Genomic DNA, 24,777 nt, shown 5'->3' on the forward strand with positions numbered 1-24,777 from the left:
AAAGCACAGCAATTCAAGCATTAAAATATTTATTTATTAATTTTAATTTTAATTTTAATTTAATTTAATTTAATTTAATTTAATTTAATTTAATTTAATTTAATTTAATTTATATACCACCCTTCTAAAGTGGCTCAGGGCGGTTTACAAGTGTGTGTGGGGTTTTTTTTTTAAATTAGCTAACTGTATAAACTTCACAACTTTTTAACTCAAGGCCTGATTAAACCGGCATCTCTTCAGCTTATTATGCTTAAGAACAGATGTCATCTCAAACATAAAATAGATGTAATGAGATTTCAGCCCATCCTCGCAAGGTCCTCCTGAGATGCCCTTGTCTTTCCCGGTTCCGTTAGAGGAAGTTCTTCGGCAAAGACGAGCTCTGCACAAACTCCATTCATTACGGAGGGTGCCAAGCCATTTCAGACGCTCTGTTCTTGGGCAGGAAAGAACGGACGTGCATCACGAGTGTTGCCTGAATGTTAATGAGAGCCAGAGGAACAGACCGCTGTGTGTGTCTCTGTGGCCATGCCGGCATTTCAGGGGAGGGAGGAAAGGGGTCCCCAGATCTCCGGAGCTTTTCCAGGCTGGGGTCTGCAGAGGTGTGTCTGCCCAACATGGCACAAATCCAGGCCAGGCTGCAGGTGGTCAGGACCACGGACAGCTCCCCATTCGGCTTGGTTGCACATTGCATATGCGGCTGTCATGAGTCCAGATTTGGGAGCCCCTCAGTTGGAGGACAAGGGTTTCAGTGCAGAGGATGAGATGTTTCCCCCAGTGATCAACTGGGAAGCCCACAAACAAGGCACAAAGGGAATAGCCCTTCCTTGCTGGTGGCTTCTCAGCATCTGTTACACTAAGGTAGACTAACTAGGAACATGGAGGTTCCATCTACCTATCGTGGCTGAAACCCATTGACAGACCTATCCTCCATGTGTTGGGATGGGTTCAAGGATAGTGTTCCAGGCATACGGGGCATCAAGGGAGAAGGAACCGAGTCGTATGGGGAAGTACCACAGCCCAGTGGTACTTTCTGCTTTGTACGCAGAAGGTACCAGGTTTAATCCCCGGCATCTCCAGGTAAGGAAGGCTGGGGAAGGCCTGCCTGAAACCCTAGAGGGCTGCTGCCAGAGTGTGGCCAGTGCTGAGCCAGAAGGAACAAGAACTGGGGGAGGACAGTAATTCAGTGGCAGAGCATCTCTTTGCATGCAGAAAGCCCCAGCTTCCATCTCTGGCAGCATTTCCAGGTGGGGATGGGAAAGGCCCCTGCCTGAAACTTCGGGGAGCAGCTGCCAACCAGTGCAGACAATACTGAGCTTGCCCGCCTGACTCAGTATGGCAGCTTCCTAGGTGGTGGTTTATTATTTATTAGAGCAGGAGACCGTGGGGGTGGCTGGAGATGGTAACGTGGCCGGAGTGGAAGTCATGGTACCACTTTGGTAAGATTTTTGCCAAGACGCTCTCACCAGGGCGTTTTCCACACAGGGCTTTTAGCTGGCTTCTCCCCCGGAATGGAGGGGGTGCGTTCACGTATCAGCCAGATTTACCTCGAAGTCCCTGCGGGCTATCAGGGACTTCACACATGATTTCGGGTTTTTCATTCTGCATTAGAGCCTAGCCTGATTTATATGCGGGGTAAAAAAATCAACCCACTTTTTGTGTCCCTTTGGGGGGGGCAACTTCGAACTCGCAGTAAAGCCTGCTGTGTGGAGAACGCCCATGAGGCTTTGCCGTTACCATGAGAGGAGGGAGCCCCCACACCCCTATTGTCTCCCAGCCCTGCCAAACCAACATTGTGACCCATGTCGCTTGCAGATCACGGGTGCGTATAGCCGGTCCACATGCCCTGCAAAAATCCTCACCGTGGAGGTGCCTAAAGGGCTGCTCTGGGCATCTCCGCCTTAAGGGAGGAGAGCTGGTCTGGTGGTCCCAAGCACGACTTGAACCCTTAGCTAAGCAGGGTCCACCTTGGTTGCATATGAATGGGAGACTAGAAATGTGAGCACTGGAAGATATGGGGATGGAGCCGCTCTGGGAAGAGCAGAAGGTTCCAAGTTCCTTCCCTGGGTTCTCCAAGAGAGGGCTGAGAGAGACTCCTGCCTGCAGCCTTGGAGAAGCCGCTGCCAGTCCGTGAAGACAATCCTGCGCTAGATAGACCAAGGGTCTGACTCAGTATATAGCAGCTTCCTATGTTCCTATGCCTCTCCCGTGTAAGGAAGGAAGAAAGAGCCGGCCGCAGGACATCACACATGACCAGCCCAGTCTTGTGTGAGTCCCCCCCCCGCCTTCTCCAACAGATGGCTCCCCCCTCCCCCTCCCCTCCCCTCCCCTCCCCTCCCCAAGCGCAGCTCCTCAGGCCCAGCTCTGCAGCAGGAGCGCTGCCTGCCGGGTGGGGAAGCCGGGGTCTCGCTCTCCCTCTTGCGACTGGCCAGGAGGCTTGCGCAGGCTGCTGACTCCAGGGAGGGCGAGTCCGCGAGCACAGGGAGGCAGCAGCAGCAGCAGCAGCAGCGAGTCGGGACAGACGCGCGCATGCCTACGCGCGCTCCCTGCCTCCCTCCTTTGTTGCCCATTTGCCGTCGCCGGCTGGAGATGTAGCAGAGAGAGGCTGAGGCTCCTGCTTTCTTGACGCTGCCGCCGCCGCCGCCGCCTTCCTCCGGGCCCCGCTTGGTCGGAGGAGATCGCCGGGGCTGTGCGGAGGAGCGCGCAAGGACTGCCTCGCGGTCGCCGGGACCCTCCCCGGGGCATTGCTGCTGCAGGTCGCTGCCTGGAGGTAAGCCGCTCTCCCAGCCTTCTCCACCGCCGGGCTCGGGGCTGCCGGGCTGGCTCCCTCCCTCCCTCCCTCCCTGCTTGATCGCGGAGAGCGCCGCAGCTGCGGCGTCCGGCTCCGCCGAGGGTGGGTGCGCGCAGCCCGGCTGGGGGGCGGAAGGAAGGCGGAGGGAGGGCTCTGGGGGAAGCCGCTCGGGGAGGCGGCGCAGCGGGGCTCGGAGGCACCCCTGGGGGGGGGGTGGGATGATGAGTGACTCCCGAATGCGCTCGGCAGAGGCAGCCTTGGGGTCTGCGGCTGGGAGGGGTCGTCGCTGCGGGCGGGGGGGGGGAGACTCCTGCTTTGCATCCAGAAGGGCCCCAGGGTCAAACACCGCCCCCCCCCCGCCCGCGTCCCTGGTTGCAGACCCGGGAGAGCCTCTGCCAGCCTGGGAGAGGCAGGGCTGGACCAAGGGTCTGACTCTGGCCCGCGGCAGCTTCCAAGGCTCCGCGGGTGGCTCCTTCCTCCTCAAGGGAGGCTCCCAGCTGGATCCCGAACGGGGCTGTGTGGGGTCGAGGTTGTGAATCTGTGCCCCCCCCCCCATAAACCACCCGCAAGCTTTGTGGCATCTTGGAGAGGGAGTCCTGCTGGATTAGATCCCATCCCCCCACCCCCCACACACCCCTCCACCCGCTGCATCCTGCTTCCTTCAACGGCCAACCAGGAAACTCACAAGCAGGGCTTGGAGCCACCAGCCCTCCTCCGAGGTAGACTGCTCTGGAAGATGGAGGCTCCATTCAGTGGTCATGGCCCACAGATTGCTGGAGCTGGAAGGGACCGTGGAGGGTCTCGCAGATCCAATCCTCTGGCTCAGATTAGGGAACTGCGACAGCATCCCTAATCATGAAGGAGAGGAGAGCTGGTCTGGTGGCAGCCAGCATGACTTGACCCCTTAGCTAAGCAGAACCCACCCTGGCTGCATATGAATGGGAGACTGGAAGTGTGAGCACTGGAAGATATCCTCCTCAGGGGGTGGAGCTGCTCTGGGAATTGCATCTAGGTTCCACGTTCCCTCCCTGGCATCACCAAGATAGGACAGAAAGAGAGAGACTCCTTGGATAAGCTGCTGCCAGTCTGGGTAGACCATACTGAGCTTGCTAGACCGATGGTCTGACTCAGTATATAGCAGCTCCCTATGTTCCTCTGCAGGTAGCAGTCCAGTCTCTTTGAAGAACTCCAGTTCTTCCTCCATCATGGATTTGTGTGAACCCCTTCAAAGTCACCTGAAGCTGCAGCTAGAGGGAACCCCCCCCAAAAAATCTGGGGTGTCCCCAGAAACCTCTGCCTCGATAACCCTGGATTGTTCAAGGCGGTTCGCTGCTTGAACCGGGCCCAGGCACTCAGAGTTAACGGGGAGTGGGATTCTGGGAGTCAACGTTTGAGCTGGGGGTGGGCAGCAAGCGTAAGGCATACCTCTCTGGTATTTGGGGGAAAGGGAGTGACACCCAGGGGAAGCCAGGATCAGGCAGGATTTCTGCTTCCCAAAGGGTTGTGGGTGGGGGGGGAGAGATTGGCTCTGCTTTGGACAAGGACCCGGCCTCTGCCACAGATTCACTGGGTGGCCCAGGGCTTGTTGCTCCTTCCCCCTCTCCGGTTCTCCAGTCTGCAGCAGAGAGTGTGGGCACAGCAGCCGGCTGCAGGAGCAAGCCACGCGGGGGCCCGAGGTGGCCAGATGTGCCGAGGGCGGGCACGGAGCAGCTTGGCATCCGTCAGGGGCGCCCGGCATCTGCTGTGGGGACGCACGGCCCCCGAGCGAGGGGGGTGGCCCTTCTAGATTGCTCGCTGCAGCTATTTTTGGAGGGCGGTGGGACGTACATCGGTTTGGAGACCCTTCGACAGAGGCGGGGAGCCAGAGTGGGGTTGTGGCCTCCACAGGCTGCTTGTGGGCTTTCTCAGTTGGCCACTGTGGGAGGAGAGCTGGTGGTCGCAAGCAGGACTTGTCCCTTTAGCTAAGCAGGGTCTGTCCTGGTTGCATATGAAAGGGAGACTAGAAGTGTGAGCACTGGAATATTATATTCCCTTCGGGATGGAGCCGCTCTGGGAAGAGCAGAAAGTTCCCAGTTCCCTCCCTGGCAGCATCTCCAAGATAGGGCTGAGAGAGAGATTCCTGCCTGCAACCTTGGAGAAGCCGCTGCCAGTCTGTGAGAACAATACTGAGCTAGATAGACCCATGGTCTGACTCAGTACATGGCAGCTTCCTATGTTCCTATGACGTAGGGTGCCGGGCGAGATTAATCGTTGGTCTGATCCCGCAGGGCTCTTCCGATGTTCTTTGGACCATGATATCTAAATGGAACCTCTGCATTCAAAAGCAGTCTACCTCAGAATCCAGAATACTTGGGACAAACCAGGGAGGAGTCTTGCCGATTTATGATCATGGTTATTATATTAATCTGCTTATCCACTGTGGGGGGCAAGATGGTGGACTTCGTGTATCTCTGGGCTAATGCGTCCTTTTATAAAGGATTAAATTAGCTCTGGGAGGAGAGGTTCTAACTGTGGTGTTTAGCCATGCTAGCTAGGAATGGAACCTCCATGTTAGGAAGTAGTCTACCTCGGAATGCCAGGGGCTGGGCTCCAGTGGGAGAAAAAGGCTTTCATTTCCGTAGCTTCCTTGTGGGTAGCCAGATGTGAGTTTTCTGTTTGGAAACAAAGTGTTGGATTGGTCTGAACCTGCAAGGCTTAAGGGTTGCAGCTTGGACACAAATAATAGACAGCATGTGAAACATCCTAAAATAGTTCAGAAGAAGGGTTAGTTTGGGGTTGTTGGAACTGAATGGTCCCAAACTGGGGTGTGTGAAAGGGTACTCCCACTGGCCATGAGGACTAGTATCTCTAATCTTAACTTCCACTGGTGGAAAGCTGGTCTTGTGGCAGCAAGCATGACTTGTCCTCTTTGCTAAGCAGGGTCCACCCTGGTTGCATATGGATGGGAGACTAGAAGTGTGAGCACTGGAAGAGATTCCCCTCAGGGGATGGATCCGCTCTGGGAGGAGCAGAAGGTTCCAAGTTCCCTCCCTGGCAGCATCTCCAAACAAGGGCTGAGAGAGAGATTCCTGCCTGCAACCTTGGAGAAGCCGCTGCCGGTCTGGGTAGACAATACTGAGCTCGATAGACCAATGATCTGACTCAGGATATGGCAGCTTCCTAGGTTCTACCTGGTGAGCTTTTGAGGGCTTGCCAGAGGACCATGACATCAGTTCCCCTTCTGGTGGTGGTCATGTGACTGACTGGGAGGGAAGTGCAATTGTCATTGCAGATGGCATGAAACCAGAAGAAATGAGTGCGATTCTTGGATTGCATGGGAGCTGGCCTAAGGCAGGGGTTCTCAGAGTCCCCGCCTAGTGGTGGACTACAATTTCCATCACCCCCAGCCAAGATTAGCTCAAGGATTATGGGAGCTGAAGCCCACTAATGTCTTGGGACCTAAGAACCAAGAAGGTCTAAGCTGAGATTTCTGGAAGATGGGGGCATCTGGTCTCCAAACATGTGGGAAGGGAGGGGGACGAGGTCCTTGGGATTTTGGATGAGACAAGGTAGTGGCGATGAGGCACCGAACCACCTAGCTTGGTGGGCAGTTTGGGGGTCTCGATCCATCCTCCTGCTGGACAGGCAGGGGTCTTGACACGGAAGAGGGAGGCTTCCGGTAAAAAAACAGTTCTCTAGGAATTCTGGTTCTGCTGGATCAGCGTGGCCATTCTGCAGCTCTCTGGCTGCTGTTGGACTGCAACTCCCATCATCCCCTGCTGCAGCAGGGGGTGATGGGAGTTGTAGTCCAGCAACAGCCAGAGAGCTGCAGGTCAGCCACATCTGTACCAGATTATGAAGTTTGTTCTTAGGAGAACCACGGGAGGTGCTGCATTTTATGCATTTCTCCCTGACCAGTGGCTGCTTCCAGTCTTGATGCAATTCCATAACCGAGGAAGCCTTTCCCGGCAGTACTTTTGGACCTGCTCATCATCTCCAACAGCGGTGAGGCAGACTGCAGGATATGGTTTACAACCCTGACGGAGCTCTGCCTTATTTGACAAATTCACAGAGAATCAGTCTATGGTAGCTCAGTGGAACCTCCGTGGATAGGGGCAGTCTACCTGTGGGTGCCTACGCTGAAGATAAGCATCAGCAATAGATAGAGGAAGGCTGCCCACTGAAAGCTCGGATCAGCGGCAGCCTAACCCAGCGAGGGAATTCTGGTGTGTCTAAATGAGATACAAATTGCAAATAACTTTGCCTGTAGCAATTTGCTACAGAAATTATTAATAAGGATGTGTGTGGTGCAAGGAGGGAGATTTCTAAATTTAGGGGCTCTTCGTGCATTTTAGAGCCTTTACAAGGAGGGCGTTGTGTGAATATAAGGAACAGCATGCAGTAGTTGGAGCAGAAAAATGCAATATTTGGAGGGGCGCAGAAGGGACGAAGTGTCTTTTTTGGGGTGTATGTTGTGCCATATTTTAGATTTCTGAAAAAGAAAATAACGATGCATTTTACAGGAATACTCCTTTCTTAAACATAAACGGAAGTGAGTTCCTGGGAAACTGTTCTCTATTTCAATTGATGTGTTATAGATATGGATTGATGACAGAGCACTCTGAGCATGTATAAAGTGCACTCTGAACATGTATAAAGTGCCTTTTCTTCCAGTAACCTCAAGGGTCCAGCAATGGGGGTCCAGTGCGGGAGGATTTACTTTTGTGGGCTTCCCCTCCCTGGCAACATTTATGCCCACATGTTGATTTTTGCACCATGTCTGTGGGTGTTCTTCTCTGTATGTATATGGGTCACATCTATGGGCAGCCAGGAGCAGTTGTGGCTTGGACGAGATGTACACAAAGTGCAACGCCCTTGCAAAATATAATCAGAATGCTCCTCACAACTGCTATCCTGTGTTTTAAAGGTTCCTTGTTTGTTCGCCTAGAGGCAGTCTTTCCTCACCCTAGGTGATCATTTGCGTACACACCTGGTTTTGCCACCCATGGTGGAACAAGGACCCATTATTTTTTCTGCTTTCCAGATCAGTGGGGACTTAATTAGAGGAATGCCTCAGCCAGGGTGCCTGCTTTGAAATAGATCAACTGCCTCTGAGCATGCACAGAGTGTTTTCTTCACTCGTTACTGGGTAACATCAATTTTCCATTGATGTCCCTGGGCATGGCGGAAGGCCTACAAGAAAGCTACTTTGCTGAAACTAAGCATAGGAACAAAGGAACATAGGAAGCTGCCATATACTGAGTCAGACCATTGGTCCATCTAGCTCAGTATTGTCTTCACAGACTGGCAGCGGCTTCTCCAAGGTTGCAGGCAGGAATCTCTCTCAGCCCTATCTTGGAGATGCTGCCAGGTAGGGAACTTGGAACCTTCTGCTCTTCCCAGAGCGGCTCCATCCCCTGAGGGGAAGATCTTCCAGTGCTCACACTTCTAGTCTCCCATTCATATGCAACCAGGGTGGACCCTGCTTAGCTAAGGGGACAAGTCGGGCTTGCTACCACAAGGCCAGCTCTCCTCTAGGGTCTAGGCAGGTCTAGGTGGGTTCAGTGACTGGATGGGACACCACCTGGGAACCCCATAGATGCCATGCTGGAGGGTCTTAAATCTAGGATCGAAAGGGCTTCTGTAGCAGGACATGCGCCTTTCAGACAGGCGTCCACTCTTGTTCCTTTATTTTCATGCATTGAAAAAAAAAAGCAGAGAAAAACATGAAGCTGGGATTTGCCTAAGACCAGAAAATGAGTCTGTGGCAGAGAGATAATATAATATCGATCACTTCATATGTCTACAGTGCATCTTGAGTAACTGTCTCATAATTACAACAGCCCAGCGAAGTAGTTCGGAATCGTATCCCCTGGATGACAGGTAGCAAGGAGCTAAGGCTATCAGTTATCCAAAGGTCATTTTGTACCGTGGTAGGATTCGATCTCAGGTCTTCCAGGCCTCCCAGCTTGCTCTTCTAGGCGCTACAGAGCGGAAACGCAAGGGTTCCCCGCCCTTCTCCCTCCTGTTTTCAAACCTCTGAGACTTCACCCCTTCTAAATTAGCGGTGGCATTTTCATGCAGACGTGTGCCCATGGGCCAGCGGGGCCGTTTGGACGCATCGGGTGCGTGAAATTGATTAGGCTCGTTAGCTGGAGCCTCCCTGCACCACGGGGGGGCCGCGCTCTCCCGTCTTCCCAAGGCGCCCGGCTCCGAAATGGGTCTGCTCACGGAAGCGGAGACCAGCTCGCTGCTGGGAAGGCAGTGCCCCCTTTGCAAGGAACGTGCAGTGCCCACAGCGGGAGGAGGCTTCCTGCCAAAGCCACGCCGGCAAACGTGGATCCCTTCCACGTGACCTGGATTGGGCATATCTCTATTATGCAAATGCATTAATTATGTGGAGAGGGAAGTGGAGGAGAGCCTTTAATACCGTTCTTTGATTACTGCAGCAAATGCTCGTCTCATTTCCCTTGGTGAGACAGGCAAGAAGGAGGAAATTCTCTTTCGTTGGGAAAAACCGGTGAGATCCATCCTCACGGCCCCCATTTTACAGCTGGGGGAACTGAGGCCAAGAGAGGGGAAGGTTCCTAAGGCCACGCAATGAAGCTCTAGCAGAGAGGGCCGAGCGTAGCATCAAACCAGGTCCATCCAGCTTAGCTTGGGGTTAACGAAAGTGGTTAGATAGAAGCTTCTGAAATCTCACAAGCTTGGCACAATGGCTTCCCCCTGGTAGCTGTCCCTGGCATTCAGAGATATACTGCCCCTGTACAAGTAGGTTCTATTTACTCCTCAATTGCCACGGGTAGGCCTCTTGTCCATGAATTTGTGTGTGATCGCTGCCTCGAGTCGCTCAATAGGAACGCCGGGGTATCAGAGTCCAGGTTGTTATCATTAACGCTGAAGTGATGAAAGCAAAATCTAAATCTAGTGCCCGGGGGAAGCTGAAATCTGTGCGCGAACTGAAGTATGCAAGACCAGCTGTGATTTATTGGCGTGATTTGCCATCGTTCTGCTAACTCTGGGGAGGCTTAAGTGGCGAAATATGTCATGGGCCCCTGAGCAACAATTTGGATTCCGATTTTGACCAGGAGAAACAACCAGAATGGAAGGGCCGGCAGTAGGCCCCGATTCTGGGCTAAGAGAGAGCACTGCTTGAGTTCCCCAAGGAACCAGACCCTCCCACAGGCAGGAACCTTGCCTTCACCCGTGGTTGTCAATGACTGACAACAGTCCAGGAGGGGATTGATGGACAAGGAGAGTGGAAAAGGGGGGGGGGGCTTAAAGACCCTTTAGGCGGGTGGGATCTGGGGAGTGAATGGTCATAGAGGAGTCATGTCATAGAGTCCCAGAGGAGTTGTTTGGGCCCAGGGTAGGCCTGCTCAACTTTGGCCCTCCTGTAGATGTTGGCCTACAACTCCCATAATCCCTGGCCATTGGCCACTCTGACTGGGGATTATGGGAGTTGTAGTCCAAAAACAGCTGGGGGGTGGTGTCGTCAAAGTTGAGCAGGCCTGGCCTAGGGGCATTTTAAGGCTTCAGTCAAACTCTGGACCTTGTTGAAGCAACGGGCTCATTTGAAACTGTCCAGGGTCCTGAAAAATTGCCATCCGAGGTCCTGAAGTGCTGAGCTACTTTGTAAAGTTGTGCCCTCGAGTCGGTGCCGACTCCTGGTGACCACAGAGCCATGTCTGTGGTAGAATACAGGAGGGGTTGACCATGGCCTCCTCCCACGCAGTGTGAGATGATGCCTTTCAGCATCTTCCTGTATCGCTGCTGCCTGATATAGTTTTTTCCTCATGGGATTAGTAGCACTTGTGGGGGGGCATTTTAACTAGGAAATGGTTCAGGGGTTGGAATCGCCTTCCTTCAGGGCTGCCCTCCCCTTCTGAATTCCCCTCTGCAATTAAAGAGGCAAGAGCTCTGACCATGGGGCTCTTGTTATCCCGTCCAGTTTGGGGCAAAGACCAGAGGTAATCTTACGATGCTGTGGGGCTGGGCTTAATTTATGCTGGCACTGATCCCTGCCTCAGTCCACTTTCAGTGGCATGACTCAAGCCTAAAATGCATGGGAAGATATAAGCTGAAAGGGCCCCTGAGCATTTGCAGAGTGTATTTCCTTCACCACAAACAGAGAGTGTTCTGTGCCTGGTCCCGCACACCAGGTTTCAGTTCAAAAGGTGGAGTAGTTTGCAGAGGGATTTTATCCCCAGCATCTCTTAAAAGAAATAAGTCAAATTAAGCATTGCCACAATATTTGTGTGTGTGTGTGTGTGTTGGCAAAGTCAAAATATTGCCTGGCTTGAGAGACAAAAATCTGGAGCCGCTGAATCTTTGGGAACGAAACGAGCGCCGAATCTCTGGGAACGAAACGAGCGCAAAACGGAGGCAGAGGAAGGACAGCAGGGCGGTCTTGCTCTCCCCGAACGGACTGCAACAGCTTTTTCTGCTAAAAATCCAGCCCAGCAGGTATTTAATGCCCTGTTTGGATTTCAGTAGAGATTTGTAGCACATCCCATCCCTTTAAGCCACTGGCTGGCTATTTTTACTGCACTGGCTTTCTCTGGCATTTAGTGGTTGACCGGCTTGTCTTTCTGGAGGGGCAAACACCCCCCCTCGCCAACACACACACACACACACACACACACACACACACACACACCGTTGCCATGGCGAAGCCGTGGTGGAGCATCTTGAGGCACGGAGAGGAAGGGTTGTGTGGGGCGGCAGTGGGGGGAGTTGGAGCGAAGAGTGATGGGACGTGACAGGCCTCGACGCCACAGCTCCCCCCCCCACCCGACGACTACACAGGAGGGAGAATGCCCAGCCGAGGAGGCTTTATGTAACTCGGGAGCCAGAAAGAGGTTTTAATCCAAGTCAGGGCCGAGGCCCACAACTCTGACCTGGAACTCGAGCCGAGGGGCTGTCAGGTGAGGAGCCCCGGGTTCGGGTCTCGCTTCGGCCACAAGCCTGATAGGCTGACCTGAACAACACCCCCTGTTTGTATGCGAGTTACAGTGAACGAAAGGAACGTGCAGGACCAACGGTGCATGCGCTGAACACCGTGTTTATTTTGGCCGTTGGATTGTAAGCTTCCTGGGGCAGGGAACTGCGCTTTGGCTTAGGTTTAAAAAAAAAAAAAAAGACCTTGAAGCCTGACAGTGCTGTAGAGAATATCTATATATCTATATCTATCTATCTATCTATCTAAAATAAATAAATAAACAAATAAATAGTATTGGGTAAACATAACACAAAACATACAGTTAATAATAATAATAATAATAATAATAATAATAATAATAATAATAATAGAAAAATGCATTATTTATTTATTTATTTATTTATTTATTTATTTATTTATATCTGTATAAATGACTCCAGGAATGCATTATATCTATGTAAACCACTTTGAGAACCCTTGCTGAAAAGCGGCATATAAATATTCATAGTATTCGTATAGATCAATATTCGTCGTGAATGTGCTCAGATCCCTTGAATGGCTCCTTGCTGTCCCCATGGGGCGAGTCAGTTGTGGGGAAAGAGCAGCAGGCAGTGGGAAATCAAGGGGCAAATGGCATGGGCTAAAACAGGACCCAACTGAGGGGAGGCCAAGTTCCCCCCCCCCCCGTATAGATGGGACGCCCCAGGCCAGTCTCTCCCTGCCACTTTCCCAAAAAGGTATGAGTGCCGTTGGGCCCAGGGGCGAGTCGGGCGACCCAAGGTATGGCTGAGGCCCGAGGCGGTCTGCAAACTGCTGCCTGGCCCTCTTTCTGGTGCGGGCCACTTCCCTTCCAAAACCGATCCTTGCAAGCCTTGAAAGTGGCATGGGGACCCGGAGGGAAGGTGGCTAGCAGCCTCTTCTTCTCTCCTCAAGCTGTCTGCAAAGCTTGCAGTCGTCAGATCAAAGATCTGCCCGGAAGGCCACAGGGAGGGGCATCTTGCTGCCTCTTGGACCCCAGTAATCTGCAGCCAGTGGCAACCGCCCCACCATGCCTCATCAAAGGGCCGCCTCGGATGCGACACCTGGGGAGGATTCTCTCCCATCCCTAAAGAGAAAGAAAAGTGTTGATCTTGGGGGAGACTGTTAGGAACAGAGGATCATAGGCAGCTGCCATATACTGAGTCAGACCCTTGGTCTATCTAGCTCAGGATTGTCTTCACAGACTGGCAGCGGCTTCTCCAAGGTTGCAGGCAGGAATCTCTCTCAGCCCTACCTTGGAGATGCTGCCAGGGAGGGAACTTGGAACCTTCTGTTCTTCCCAGATTAGCTCCATCCCCTGAGGGGAATATCTTGCAGTGCTCACACATCAAGTCTCCCATTCATATGCAACCAGGGCAGACCCTGCTTAGCTAAGGGAACAAGTCATGCTTGCTACCACAAGACCAGCTCTCCTCTAGTCTTCAAATAATGAAACTTGTCCTCAGCAAAGCAGTTTGTAAGTTCAGGGTGAGAAGAAGAGAGCTCAAGTGTTGGTCAGAAGAGGAAGTCTAGAGTGAAGCGTCTTCTCCTCTGCTTCCATAAGAAAACCTCTGAGGCTGGAGGTGGCCTATAGCCCCCAGCCTAGTAGCCACTGATGGACCGGTCCTCCTCCGTGAATTTGTCTAAGCTCCCTTTGAAAGCCAGCCAAGCTGGTGGCCATCCCCACATCCCGTGGCAGAGAATTCCACAGATCAATTATGTGCGGGGTGAAAAAGTCCTTCCTTTTGTCGGCCCTCAATTTCCCGGCCCCCAGTTTCCTGGGATCATCCCTGGTTCTGGCATTCCGTCGCCCAGGTGCCAAACCTCTCCCGCTCGGCTTTGCCGCTTTAAAAATCCGGAGCAGATGGAGAAACAGAATGTTTTCCTCTCTGCTTCTTGACTCTGCTGCTCGCGGAAAAAGGAGCCGTTTGTTTGGCGAGGCGCTCTCCTTGTAATGAGATTTTTTTTCCGGGTTTAACAATAATAAAACAAGCATTCTGCACCGAGGAGGGGAATTATCCACAGCAGCGATCAAGGGGGCAGCCAAGGAATAATTGGGTTTCGCTGCTAATACCGAGGACGCGGGTGGTTCTCTGCAGCATAAAAATAAACGGAGGAGCGCTTTTGCGCCTGGCGTGTATTCGGGGATGGAGCTTGATATGGCAGATCTTTTCATGATCTGTCATCATTCAGCAGAACTCAGGAGGACCCCCTTGGAGCTGAACAGCAGGAGAAGAGCGGCTGTGGGGGGTGGAAGTGGGGGGCAGGAAGAGGGTCATGGAGGGGTCCTTCCCCACAGCTCTCTATTGTCAGACCGGCCCTCCCCAGGGCCACGTTACAGACATTTGGCAGAGATATTTGGTGTCTTGCTGGATGTAGAGTTTGGCCCATGGATGTATTGATTACTTGAACCTGGGAGGGGAGAGCTGGTCTGGTGGGAGCCAGCATGACTTGTCCCCTTAGCTAAGCAGGGTCCGCCCTGGTTGCATATGAATGGGAGATTTGAATGTGTGAGCACTGGAAGAGATTCCCCTCCGGGGATGGAGTCACTCTGGGAAGAGCAGAAGGTTCCCGGTTCGAATCCCTGCTGGTACTATATAGGGCAGCAGCGATATAGGAAGATGCTGAAAGGCAACATTTCATACTGCGCGGGAGGTGGCAATAGGAACGTAGGAAGCTGCCGTATACTGAGTCAGACCATTGGTCCATCTAGCTCAGTATTGTCTACCCAGATTGGCAGCGGCTTCTCCAAGGCAAAGGAGTCTCTCTCAGCCCTATCTTGGAGAAGCCTCTCCTGTATTCTACCAAAGAAAACCACAGGGCTCTGTGGTCGCCTGGAGTCGAAATTGACTTGACAGCACACTTTACTTTATTATGTTCCTATAAGATAATGACAGAGAAGTCAAGCCAGGTTGGGCTGATGTTTTACAGCGGTCCCTGCAAAGCCACATGGGGAAATGTCTTACCTTGTGGAACCCATGTTTTATTGTATTTACCACAATTAGGTTTTTCCAAAGTGTTTTGATGTTAGAAATTGGGGGATCATCTTAAATTCAGAGTCTTCTTCCTTTTGGGTAAATGCAGGTATAGCCTGTATTTAACCTGTGTTTTTAAGGGGGTCGTCTTAAATTTGGTGTTGTCTTCTAGTCGAGTAAATACAGTATGTTTTTAATATGTTGCATTAAGGTCCGTCTCACCCAGCCTCTTATTTCTAACAGCCAAATGCTCCAATGGGAATCCCAAACGCAGGGTGTGATGGAACTCACGGCAACAGCCTCCCCCCACTTTTGGGATCCTATTTACTGGCATTTAGAGGTAGACTGTGTTTGCACATGGAGGTTCCACCTGGCCATCAGGGCCGCCAAGAGACCTCTCCTCCACCAGGAATGTATTTCTCCCCCTTTGAAGCCATTTAAGCCAGTAGCTATCACCACCACACCTGGTGGCTATGAGTTCCATACATTATTTAGACTGGTCAGTAACTGAGTTGCGATGAGCCTCAGGCTAAGCCCAGGCAAACTTTGCTTCCAAGTTCTTCCTCCCCTCTGCCCCCTGCATAATTGCATTCCAAGTCTCTTCCTTTATTTCCCTCTTAGGAATTCTTGGGATATTAAGTGGCTACTAGCAAGAGGGCCTTTTCGGTGGTGACACCCTCCGAAAGGGCGTCACCACCGAAAAGCCCGCCCAGCGAGGCTCGACTGGCGTCATCACTTGGCTCTTTTAGATGCCAGGAAGTTTTTCACACCCGGCTTTTAGCTCGCATCTCCTCCAGGATTGAGGTGTGTGTTCGCATATCGGGCAATTTTACCCCAAGTCCCTGTGAGCGATCAGGGGAGCATTTCACAAACTATACAGGGTTTTCATTGCACGTTAGAGTGTAGCCTGATTTATATCCGGAGTAAAAAAAAAAAATCCACTTTCTGCATCGTTCTTTGGGGGGCAACTTTGAACTCGTGGCAAAGCCTCGCAGTAAAGTCTTCTCTCTGGAAAAGCTCCAGGGCGGGGAAAGACCTCTGAGCCTGGAACCTTGGAGAAGCCGCTGCCAGTCAGTGTAGACAATACTGAGCTAAATGGACCAAGGGTCTGACTCAGTAGAAGGCAGCTTCCTGTGTTCCCAGCCTATTTGTTTGTGTTGGTGGCTGCAAAGAAGGCATTTGGCTGCTTTGAATGTAGCCGGTGAAGGAAACAGAAGTCAGAGTTTTTGCAAGTTTTAGTCACACCTGACATTTAGCTCACATCTCCTCTGGAATGGATTTACCCTGAAGTCCCTGTGAGCGATCAGGGAGAACTTCACACACAATTCGGGTTTTTCATGGCATGCTAGAATGTAGCCCGGTTTATACCCAGGGCTCTTCGCCAGCCGTGCCTGGAGATGCCGGGGACGGACTGGAGGGGGGCCTCCTGTGTGCCAAGCGGAGCCTCCGCTGCCCGCGACGGCCCCTCCCCTCCCACAGCAGCCTGCCGGTCTAGGAATCCAGAGGCTCTCTGGAGCACTGCAGTGTAGGAGGGAGAGCCGGGACGGGCTTTGTGAGAAGGGATCCCCACCCCACCCCGAAAAGCTGCTGCATTGCTATGGTTGGGGCTGAGCGAGAGCTGAGAATCCCCCATCCTCTCGGTATTGCAGGGTCTTGCGGTCCTGGCCGAATGAGCCCCCCGAGTGGTTTCCAGATCAACCCTCGCCACAGCATCGCTACGGCTCTGCTCAGGGTTTCCTGTGTCGGGACACGGCAGGCCCTGCCCTGACAGCGAGGCGCCATTCACCTCTCCGATGCCTTCTTTCGGATGCGGTTGTTGTGATTTAGGGCTACCACGTTGCACGTCCGTTGCAGGAAGATAGCTGCATCTCTAAGGGAGGAGAGCTGGTCTGGTGGTCGCAAGCATGATTCGCCTCCTTAGCTAAGCAGGCCCTAGCCTGGTTGCATATGAATGGGAGACAAGAAGTGTGAGCACTGGAAGCGATTCCCCTTAGAGGATGGAGCTGTTCTGGGAAGAGCAGAAGGTTCCAAGTGCCCTCCCTGGCGGGTTCTCCAAGATAGGGCTGAGAGAGATTCCTGCCTGCAGCCTTGGAGAAGCCGCTGCCAGTCTGTGAAGACAATACTGAGCTAGATAGACCAAAGTCTGACTCCGTGTATGGCAGCTTCCTATGTTCCTATGTAATCTCCCATGCAAATGGAAACCAGGGTGGACCATGCTTAGCAAAGGGGACAATGCATGCAGTCATTTTTATTCCACAGCTGCATAGGAACATAGGAAGCTGCCATATACTGAGTCAGATCATTGGTCCATCTAGCTCAGTATTGTCTGCACAGGATGCTGGACTAGATAGGCCTTGGGCCTGATCCAGCAAGGCTCCTCTTATGTTCTTGTGCCATAGTTCATTGCAGGATAGGGACATAGCTCAGCGGAAGAGCTTCTGCATACTTGCATGCAGAGGGTTCCAAGTGCCCTCCCTGGGAGCATCTCCCAGAGAGGGCTGAGAGAGACTCCTGCTTGCAGCCCCGGAGAAGCTGCTGCCAGTCAGTGTAGACAATACTGAGCTAAATGGACCAAAGGTCTGACTCAGTAGAAGGCAGATTCCCATGCTCCTGTGTTCCTATGAGAATGTTCCGGGGTTGGTGATGGGTGCTTTTGATTACTGGCGGGGTGGAAGTCGTGGCTGCTTGGATGAATACCCCAAATAGCGACTCAGAGTCTTCCAGCTGAGTAATGCTGCTTTGGTTCTGCTCTGCAGCTGTGGTTAATGGCAGGGTTTTGTTTTGTTTCTGTTTCCTTGGCTTGCCTCGAAAATCTGCTTGGGAGTCTGCTGGTGGATGCCCAGAGCCAAATAACCTTCTGCTTGCGGCAGAGAATTCTCTAAGCTCCCTCTTCGGCAAACTGGAACGGGAACAAATTTAATTCTGCTTCTAGAGAACGGAACGCGAGATGTGGAGGAGCTTTGGGGAGGGAAGCCTGTTTCATAGAAAAGCAATGCGGGTGTCCCTCCTTCTGTGAGCAGAGCTCAGAGCGACGGGGTCCCCTGCAGTGGGAATGAGGCTGGGCAGCCTTTGAGGAATTCTTAGCCAGCGTGCTTGGCGGGAAGGTCTTCTTCGCCTGCTGTCCTTCACTGAGCTGTGATGGCATCACCCACCCTTCAAGCCACTGGTGTGATTAGGGTGGGGCCTCGATCCAGGGAGCAGCTTGGACAGCTCCCAAAGGGTCTGCCAGCTCCCCACATTTGAGCTGCATTTCTGGTAGTCCTTCAAGCATCGCCACCCCCACCGTGCCAATAAGCAAAAGCACCAATCACCACCCTTCATCCTGCCAATAAGCAAAAGCACCAATCACCACCCTTCATCCTGCCAATAAGCAAAAGCACCAATCACCACCCTTCATCCTGTCAATAAGCAAAAGCACCAATCACCACCCTTCATCCTGCCAATATGCAAAAGCACCAATCACCACCCTTCACCCTGCCAATATGCAAAAGCACCAATCACCACCCTTCACCCTGCCAATAAGCAAAAGCACCAATCACCACCCTTCACCCTGCCAATAATCAAAAGCACCAATTACCACCCCTCATCCTGCCAATAATCAAAAGCACCAATCACCATCCCTACCCTGCCAATAAATAAAAGCCCAGTTATAGGTCTGCCCCATGCCAGTGAGCCCAGGTGGAAGTCACCATTAGAAAGTGGAATGCTTGCCTGGCAGGATGAGGCCTCATTTCCCCAAGCTAGCTATGCCCCAGATTAAGTGTCTCCAGGATCAGAGCATTTATCGATGGAGTTGGAGGGGACACAATGTGGGAGTTGTAGTGGGAGTTGTAGTCAACAACATTTAGAGACCTCCTCTTAGAGGGACCAGTGGAGGGGAGAAGTGTTAGGAGGATATCGCAGAACTGGGAAAAGTGCAGAAGAGGGCAACCCAGATGATCACAGGCCTGGAGCACCTTCCTTATGAGGCAAGGCTACAACACCTGGGCCTTTTTAGTTTAGAAAAAAGACGACTGCAGGGAGACATGATAGAGGTCTATAAAAGCATGCATGGTGTGGAGAAAGTGGAGAGAGAGAAATTCTTCTCCCTCTCACACAACACTAGAACCAGGGGTCACCCCATGAAATTGATTGCCAGGAAATCTAGGACCTACAAACGGAAGTACTTTTTCACACAATGCACAATGCATCATCAACTTGTGGAATTCTCTGCCACAAGATGTGGTGACAGCCTACAACCTGGATGGCTTTAAGAAGGGTTTGGATAACTTCATGGTCTGTCAACAACTACTAGTCGGAGGGCTATAGGCCACCTCCAGCCTCAAAGGCAGGATGCCTCTGGGTACCAGTTGCAGGGGAGTCACAGCAGGAGAGAGGGCATGCCCTCAACTCCTGCCTGTAGGCTTCCAGCGGCATCTGGTGGGCCACTGTGCGAAACAGGAAGCTGGACTAGATGGGCCTCCTTGGGCCTGGTCCAGCAGGGCTGTTCTTAGGTTCTTATGTTCTAGAACTCTCAAAGGCTGCTTGCTTTTGCTAGAGCAACACCTCTCCTATCCAGCTCCTGCCCCTGGTGTTTTTGGTTAACCCATTCCCTGATCTACTCCGCTGCCTTCTCCTTGCATGCCACAACTCTTTGGATTCTACACTGCCCTCTGTCTAAGCTACCTGTTGGCCAGCTCCCCTGCTGTTTCAGGCATCGTGTCCTGGGCCCTGGCTGGCTCCAAGGCCAGCCTTCCCTCCCAGCTGGCCAACTCCCTCCTCTCCCTCGCAAGCCTCAGCTCCAGGACCACCAGTCCCTGTGTTTGTGGGAGCACAGGTCAAGAGGGATAGAGTGGGGCAAGATTAAATAACGACAGAGTCATCATAGGTCATACCAAAACTTGACCATTGCTGGAGCGCCGTACAGCTGCCATATGTTTTCCTTTAGATTTGGAACAATTATCTGTGCTCCTAAGATGGCAGGCAGAAAACAAATCCAGAGACCAGCTTGCTTGGAGGTTCGGTTACGGCAGCAGGCTAGGCAGGATGCTACAGTCACAAAGGAGTCTGAGCGTGTGCAGAGGGCCTTTCCTCTGTCATGTCATCACAGCCAATCTCCACACATCTGAGGTGTTGGGTGAGGGCTTTCTGGTCCGGGGCAAACTCTGGCCCCTCTCTGGTTTTAAGGACAGAAACGCACAGAAACATGAGCTCTCTGCCAAGCGGAGTCCTGTCAATCCGTTGCAATTTGCACAGTGACTGACTCGGCCTTTTGGTTTCCATATTCAGTCGTCAGCAAACGCTGCAGCACACCGCTGTTCGTTCGGGTTGCCCCGGGGATCTCTGCTGAGCATGGTTTTAATTGGGATGTAAGGCCCTGATAGCAAACTCAGAGCTTCATTAAAAGCAGGATGCCACACTGATAGGCCCTAAACCCCTGCACGAACCGAAATGCATCTCTGCGATGGATGCATGAGACAATGGCTTATTAAATTGCTAATTGGGGAGATTTCAGATCTCTCCTGCGCCGGAGCTGGGTGGCGATTAGGTGCTGGGGTGTGAGGAGCAGGAGAGGTTGGGTGTGCTTCAAAACCTAACCCCTGCTCCCAACAGCCCGAGAGAGAATTATCGTCACTGATGAAAGTGGCAGGTTCCCTGCCTGGAAAGCAGAGATCAGGGAGTTCAGGGAATTTCTTGCTCAATCAGTCTGAAGGAGGAGAGCGGGTCTTGTGGTAGCAAGCATGAATTGTCCCCTTTGCTAAGCAGGGACTGCCCTGGTTTGCATTTGAATGGGAGGACTACATGTGTGAGCACTGGAAGAGATTCCCCTTAGGGGATGATGGAGCCACTCTGGGAAGAGCACCGGCCTGCCTGCATGCAGAAGGTTCCAAGTTCCCTCCCTGGCAGCATCTCCAAGATAGGGTTGCGAGAGACTCCTGCTTGCAACCCTGGAGAAGCCGCTGCCAGTCTGGGTAGACAATCCTGTGCTAGATGGACCAAGGGTCTGCCTTCCTAAGGCAGCTTCCGATGGTCCTCACGGGGGTGGTTTTGAAAACATCCACAGGAACCTGGAGCTTTTGCAGGTGGCTATCAAGAAGCAGGTGTGTGTGTGTGTGTGTGTGTGTGTGTGTGTGTGTGTGTGTGTGTGTGTGTGTGGCTACCAACCCATGCTGTTTGTTTCTGGTAGCATTGCAATGCCTGCTTATTTACAGAGGCAGAAAGACCCCCCAGAAGCCTTTGGCTCGCCTCAGAAGGGAGTTGACCTGCAAACGGCGCTTTCCCTCCCTGACCGTCCTGCAGTTCAGGGGTTGTTGCAAAGCAATCTCTCTCCAGATCGCTTCCTCCTCAGTGAGCGGGGCCTCGTTCTTTCTCGAAGGAGATTAATTACACTCAGATTTGTCCATGTAAAACACACACAGACATAGAGAGAGCGAGAGAGAGCGAGAGAGAGAAACTCCAGCAGTTCCTCATTATGGGCATTAGCCGCTAGAGTAGCATCAACCCGACTGTTCAATATTTCAGAAAGCTGCATTGCAGAGCCAGAGGAGCGACAAGGAGCTCTGGAGTACCCCTGTGCTGAGAGCGTGTTCTTCTCCCCTTGCGTATGTTTTAATTCATAAAAACAGCATTTTAGATTTTTTTTTAATTTTTTTTTTAAAAATTGGGCCACCTTAGCGACATGCAAGGAGGAGTGGATCATTAGGAAGGGGATTGAAAAGACAAGTGCTAATATGATAATGCCCTTATACAAAACGATGGTGCGGCCACACCTGGAGTACTGCGTACAATTCTGGCCACCACATCTAAAGAAGGACATTGTAGAACTGGAAAAAGGTGCCAGCGTGGTGTAGTGGTTAGAGTGCTGGACTAGGACCGGGGAGACCCGAGTTCAAATCCCCCATTCAGCCGTGAGACTTGCTGGGTGACTCTGGGCCAGTCACTTCTCTCTCCGCCTAGCCTACTTCACAGGGTTGTTGTGAGGAGAAACTCAAGGATGTAGTACACCGCTCTGGGCTCCTGGGAGGAAGAGCGGGATATAAATGTAATAATAATAATAATAACCACCAAGATGATCAGGGGCCTGGAGCACCTTTCTTAGGAGGCAAGGCTACAACACTTGGGGCTATTTCGTTTAGAGCAGCTGGTCCCAATGAGCCTGGGGGCGGGGTACCAAAGGAGGCACTGTCTCTGCACAGCTGCCTCTGCTTCCCAAAGCTCTCTCTGCTCCTCTCTCTCCCATCCTGCCCGGCCTAGGTCCACGCTGCCTGCAGGCTGTCCATTCACCAGGTAGAGCTGTATCTACCTGTTGAATGGCCAGCCTGTGGGGATAGAGAGGATCCGCCACAGCAGAGGCAGCTGCGTCTCCTTTGGCGCCCTCCCTGGCTCATTAGGACAAGCCGCTACTGATGTCTTGAGTCCATTTCTTGGCCCGCAGGTCTCTTCCTCCCCCTCCAATCCCTGCTTACGGCCAGCCTGTGGTCACTGCCATATTGTGGAGTCATTTGGAGCCCATGTGCCAGACGCCGTGCAGACCGCAGAGGCAAAATGCCCGGTGCCCTTCCCGGCAGAAGCGCCACTGGCCGGCTTGCGGAGGCGGCTTCCCTTGCCGAATCACGTCGGCATCTCTTCTCCGGGGCCGCAGGAAGCAAGCGAGTCTCATCCCACCCACCCCCGCCCCACCCCAGGGACTTGGGGAATCAGGCAAACAAAAGGGAAACAGCATCTCCCTTTGACGAGGTCTTTCCGCACGCCTGGAACAAGATCCTCGGAGGAGAACTTGGCAGCGCCTTGAATGATCAAAGTGTGACTTCTCCGGGCGCTGTTCAGTTGGAGGAGGGCTTCTTCCTAATGGTGCCACAGTCAGCCTCGTGGTTCTGGGGTGTGGCGTGCAGCAGCAGCAGCGGCCGACATTTGCCCCGTGTGGGTGATGGGAGACCATTTCCACAAATGAGCAATTGGGCTGCTCTTGCCTAAAGCGGCCTTGGAATGTATCTCAAGTCCCTCCCTCACCTGCCAGGGCAGGGACTGAAGCCAGCTTGGCCTGGTACAGAGGAACATAGGCAGCTGCCGTATACTGAGTCAGACCCTTGGTCCATCTAGCTCAGTATTGTCTTCCCAGACTGGCAGCAGCTTCTCCAAGGTTGCAGGCAGGAATCTCTCTCTCAGCCCTATCTGGAGATGCTGCCAGGTAGGGAACTTGGAACCTTCTGCACGCAAGCCGGGAGGTGCTCTTCCCAACCCCCAAGGGGAATATTTTACAGTCCTCACACAGGTAGTCCCCCATTCAAATGCAAACCATGTTGGACCCTGCTTAGCAAAGGGGACACGCCATGCTTGCTACCACAAGACCCGCTCTCCTCCATGTGCCTTTATTGTGGAGCCATTGTCTTTTTCTCTCCCCAGGTAGCCTCAACGTTCGGCCATGACGGACACGGTGGTCGGCAACAGAACGATGTATCAGAACGACAGACAGGTGTCGCATCGAACTGGGTAGGGGGATTTATTTATTTATTTATTTATTTATTTATTTATTTATTTATTTATTAAGGAGCGTATCTGCCCCTGTGGATCTGGGGAAGCTGAGTCAATGGCCCATGTTATCTTGAATTGTCAGTTCTATTGAACTTTGCGGGAAATATATATATGTCTCCCGCAAGAGACTCTTCCCCTCCCTCCCTCCCTCCCTCCCTCCCTCCCTCCCTCTCTCTCTCTCTCTCTCTCTCACACACACACACACACACACACACACACACACACACACACACACCTGCCATATACTGAGTCAGACCATTGGTCCATCTAGCTCAGTATTGTCTTCACAGACTGGCAGCGGCTTCTCTGGGGTTGCAGGCAGGAATCTCTCTCAGCCCTGTCTTGGAGATGCTGCCAGGGAGGGAACTTGGAACCTAGATGCTCTTCTTAGAGCAGCTCCATCCCCTGAGGGGAATATCTCATAGTGCTCACACATCAAGTCTTCCATTCAAATTCAAACCAGGGTAGACCCTGCTTAGCTTAGGGGACAAGTCATGCTTGCTATCACAAGACCAGCTCTACACACACACACACACACACACACACACACACACACACAGAGTTGTACGTGTTGCATCACCAAGTACACACGGTCAAGCCTCTGCCCCACGGGGCTTACAAATTTGGCAGCAGGAAGACAAAAGATAACAGCGAGGGAGATGGAGATATGAGCAAATGGAGGAAAATGCAACTATTTCACATCCATGTATTTGGGCTGAGTGTCAGTAGAAGGTGGGGGCCGAGGGATTGCACCAAAGACATCCCTGGGAAATATGCTTATACCGGCCCTGGTATACCGGTGGTGATGTTGTAACGACCAGGGGGTTCAGTAGAACACGGGCAAACAAACAAACAAATCAATAATAATAATTAATAAACTTTATTTGTTAGCCGCCCCATAACAATTTTTTCTCCGGGCAGCTCACAACACAACATGAAAGCATCCAATAAAAATATACAACACACTCAATCATAACAGACCCCATGGGGGAAAAAAGAAAATACAAAACAGAACACAAAGCGATGCGAAAATCCATTTAAAATCAGTTAAAAATCCAATTCAAAAATCCAAAGTTTAAATAATGAGACCTGGGCGCAGGAGGATGCGTCCAGCCGTCCCTGGCCTAATTGCATTTTGCTTGTTTAATTCCAGTCCTTAAGCCTTCCTCCAGAGGTGGAATTAAATGCAAATAATTTAAATAATGTATGCATCTGTTTCCCAGCCAGGAAGTGTTTGTGCTGTATTGGGCTAATGCCTAGATGCCGGGAGCTGCTAATGGTCTGTTCAGAGGGAGTCCATTAGGTAGTAAATTGTTTGCAGATTGCAGCTGAGGGCATGGAGAGGAGGGGAGACTCTTCCTCCCTGGGCAAGAGCACTTCTTCGATGCTGCTGATTGTCTAAGTGAATGCCACACTGATGCTGGCTTCCTCGGGAGTCTCCAGGGCTGCAGGCCAGAAGAGGGCAAACTGTACAGGAGTAAACCGAGTCCTAGATTTCACAGGCTCGAACTGTGCCTGTTTTCAGGAATCGTCCTTTGGCGAATCGTCCTTTGGCGAATCGTCCT

At 52.2% G+C, this 24,777-nt stretch overlaps 1 protein-coding gene across 3 annotated transcripts in view; it reads left to right on the forward strand.

The window, feature by feature from the left end:
• Positions 1-2,358: 2,358 nt before the first annotated feature.
• RPH3A (rabphilin 3A) overlaps positions 2,359-24,777 on the forward strand; it is a 72,040-nt gene continuing 49,621 nt past the window's right edge. For 2 of the 3 annotated variants that reach the window (XM_053280290.1, XM_053280291.1), the window contains exons 1-2: positions 2,360-2,767; positions 23,084-23,170. In XM_053280290.1, the coding sequence (XP_053136265.1) occupies positions 23,103-23,170 (68 nt within the window). In that variant the 5' untranslated portion in view covers positions 2,360-2,767; positions 23,084-23,102. Of the gene's footprint in view, positions 2,768-23,083; positions 23,171-24,777 lie in introns of all 3 variants that reach the window. The other variant, XM_053280292.1, reaches the window with a different exon arrangement.

The sequence above is a fragment of the Hemicordylus capensis genome, chromosome 15 (genome assembly GCF_027244095.1).
Source record: "Hemicordylus capensis ecotype Gifberg chromosome 15, rHemCap1.1.pri, whole genome shotgun sequence".
Taxonomy (NCBI): domain Eukaryota; kingdom Metazoa; phylum Chordata; class Lepidosauria; order Squamata; family Cordylidae; genus Hemicordylus; species Hemicordylus capensis.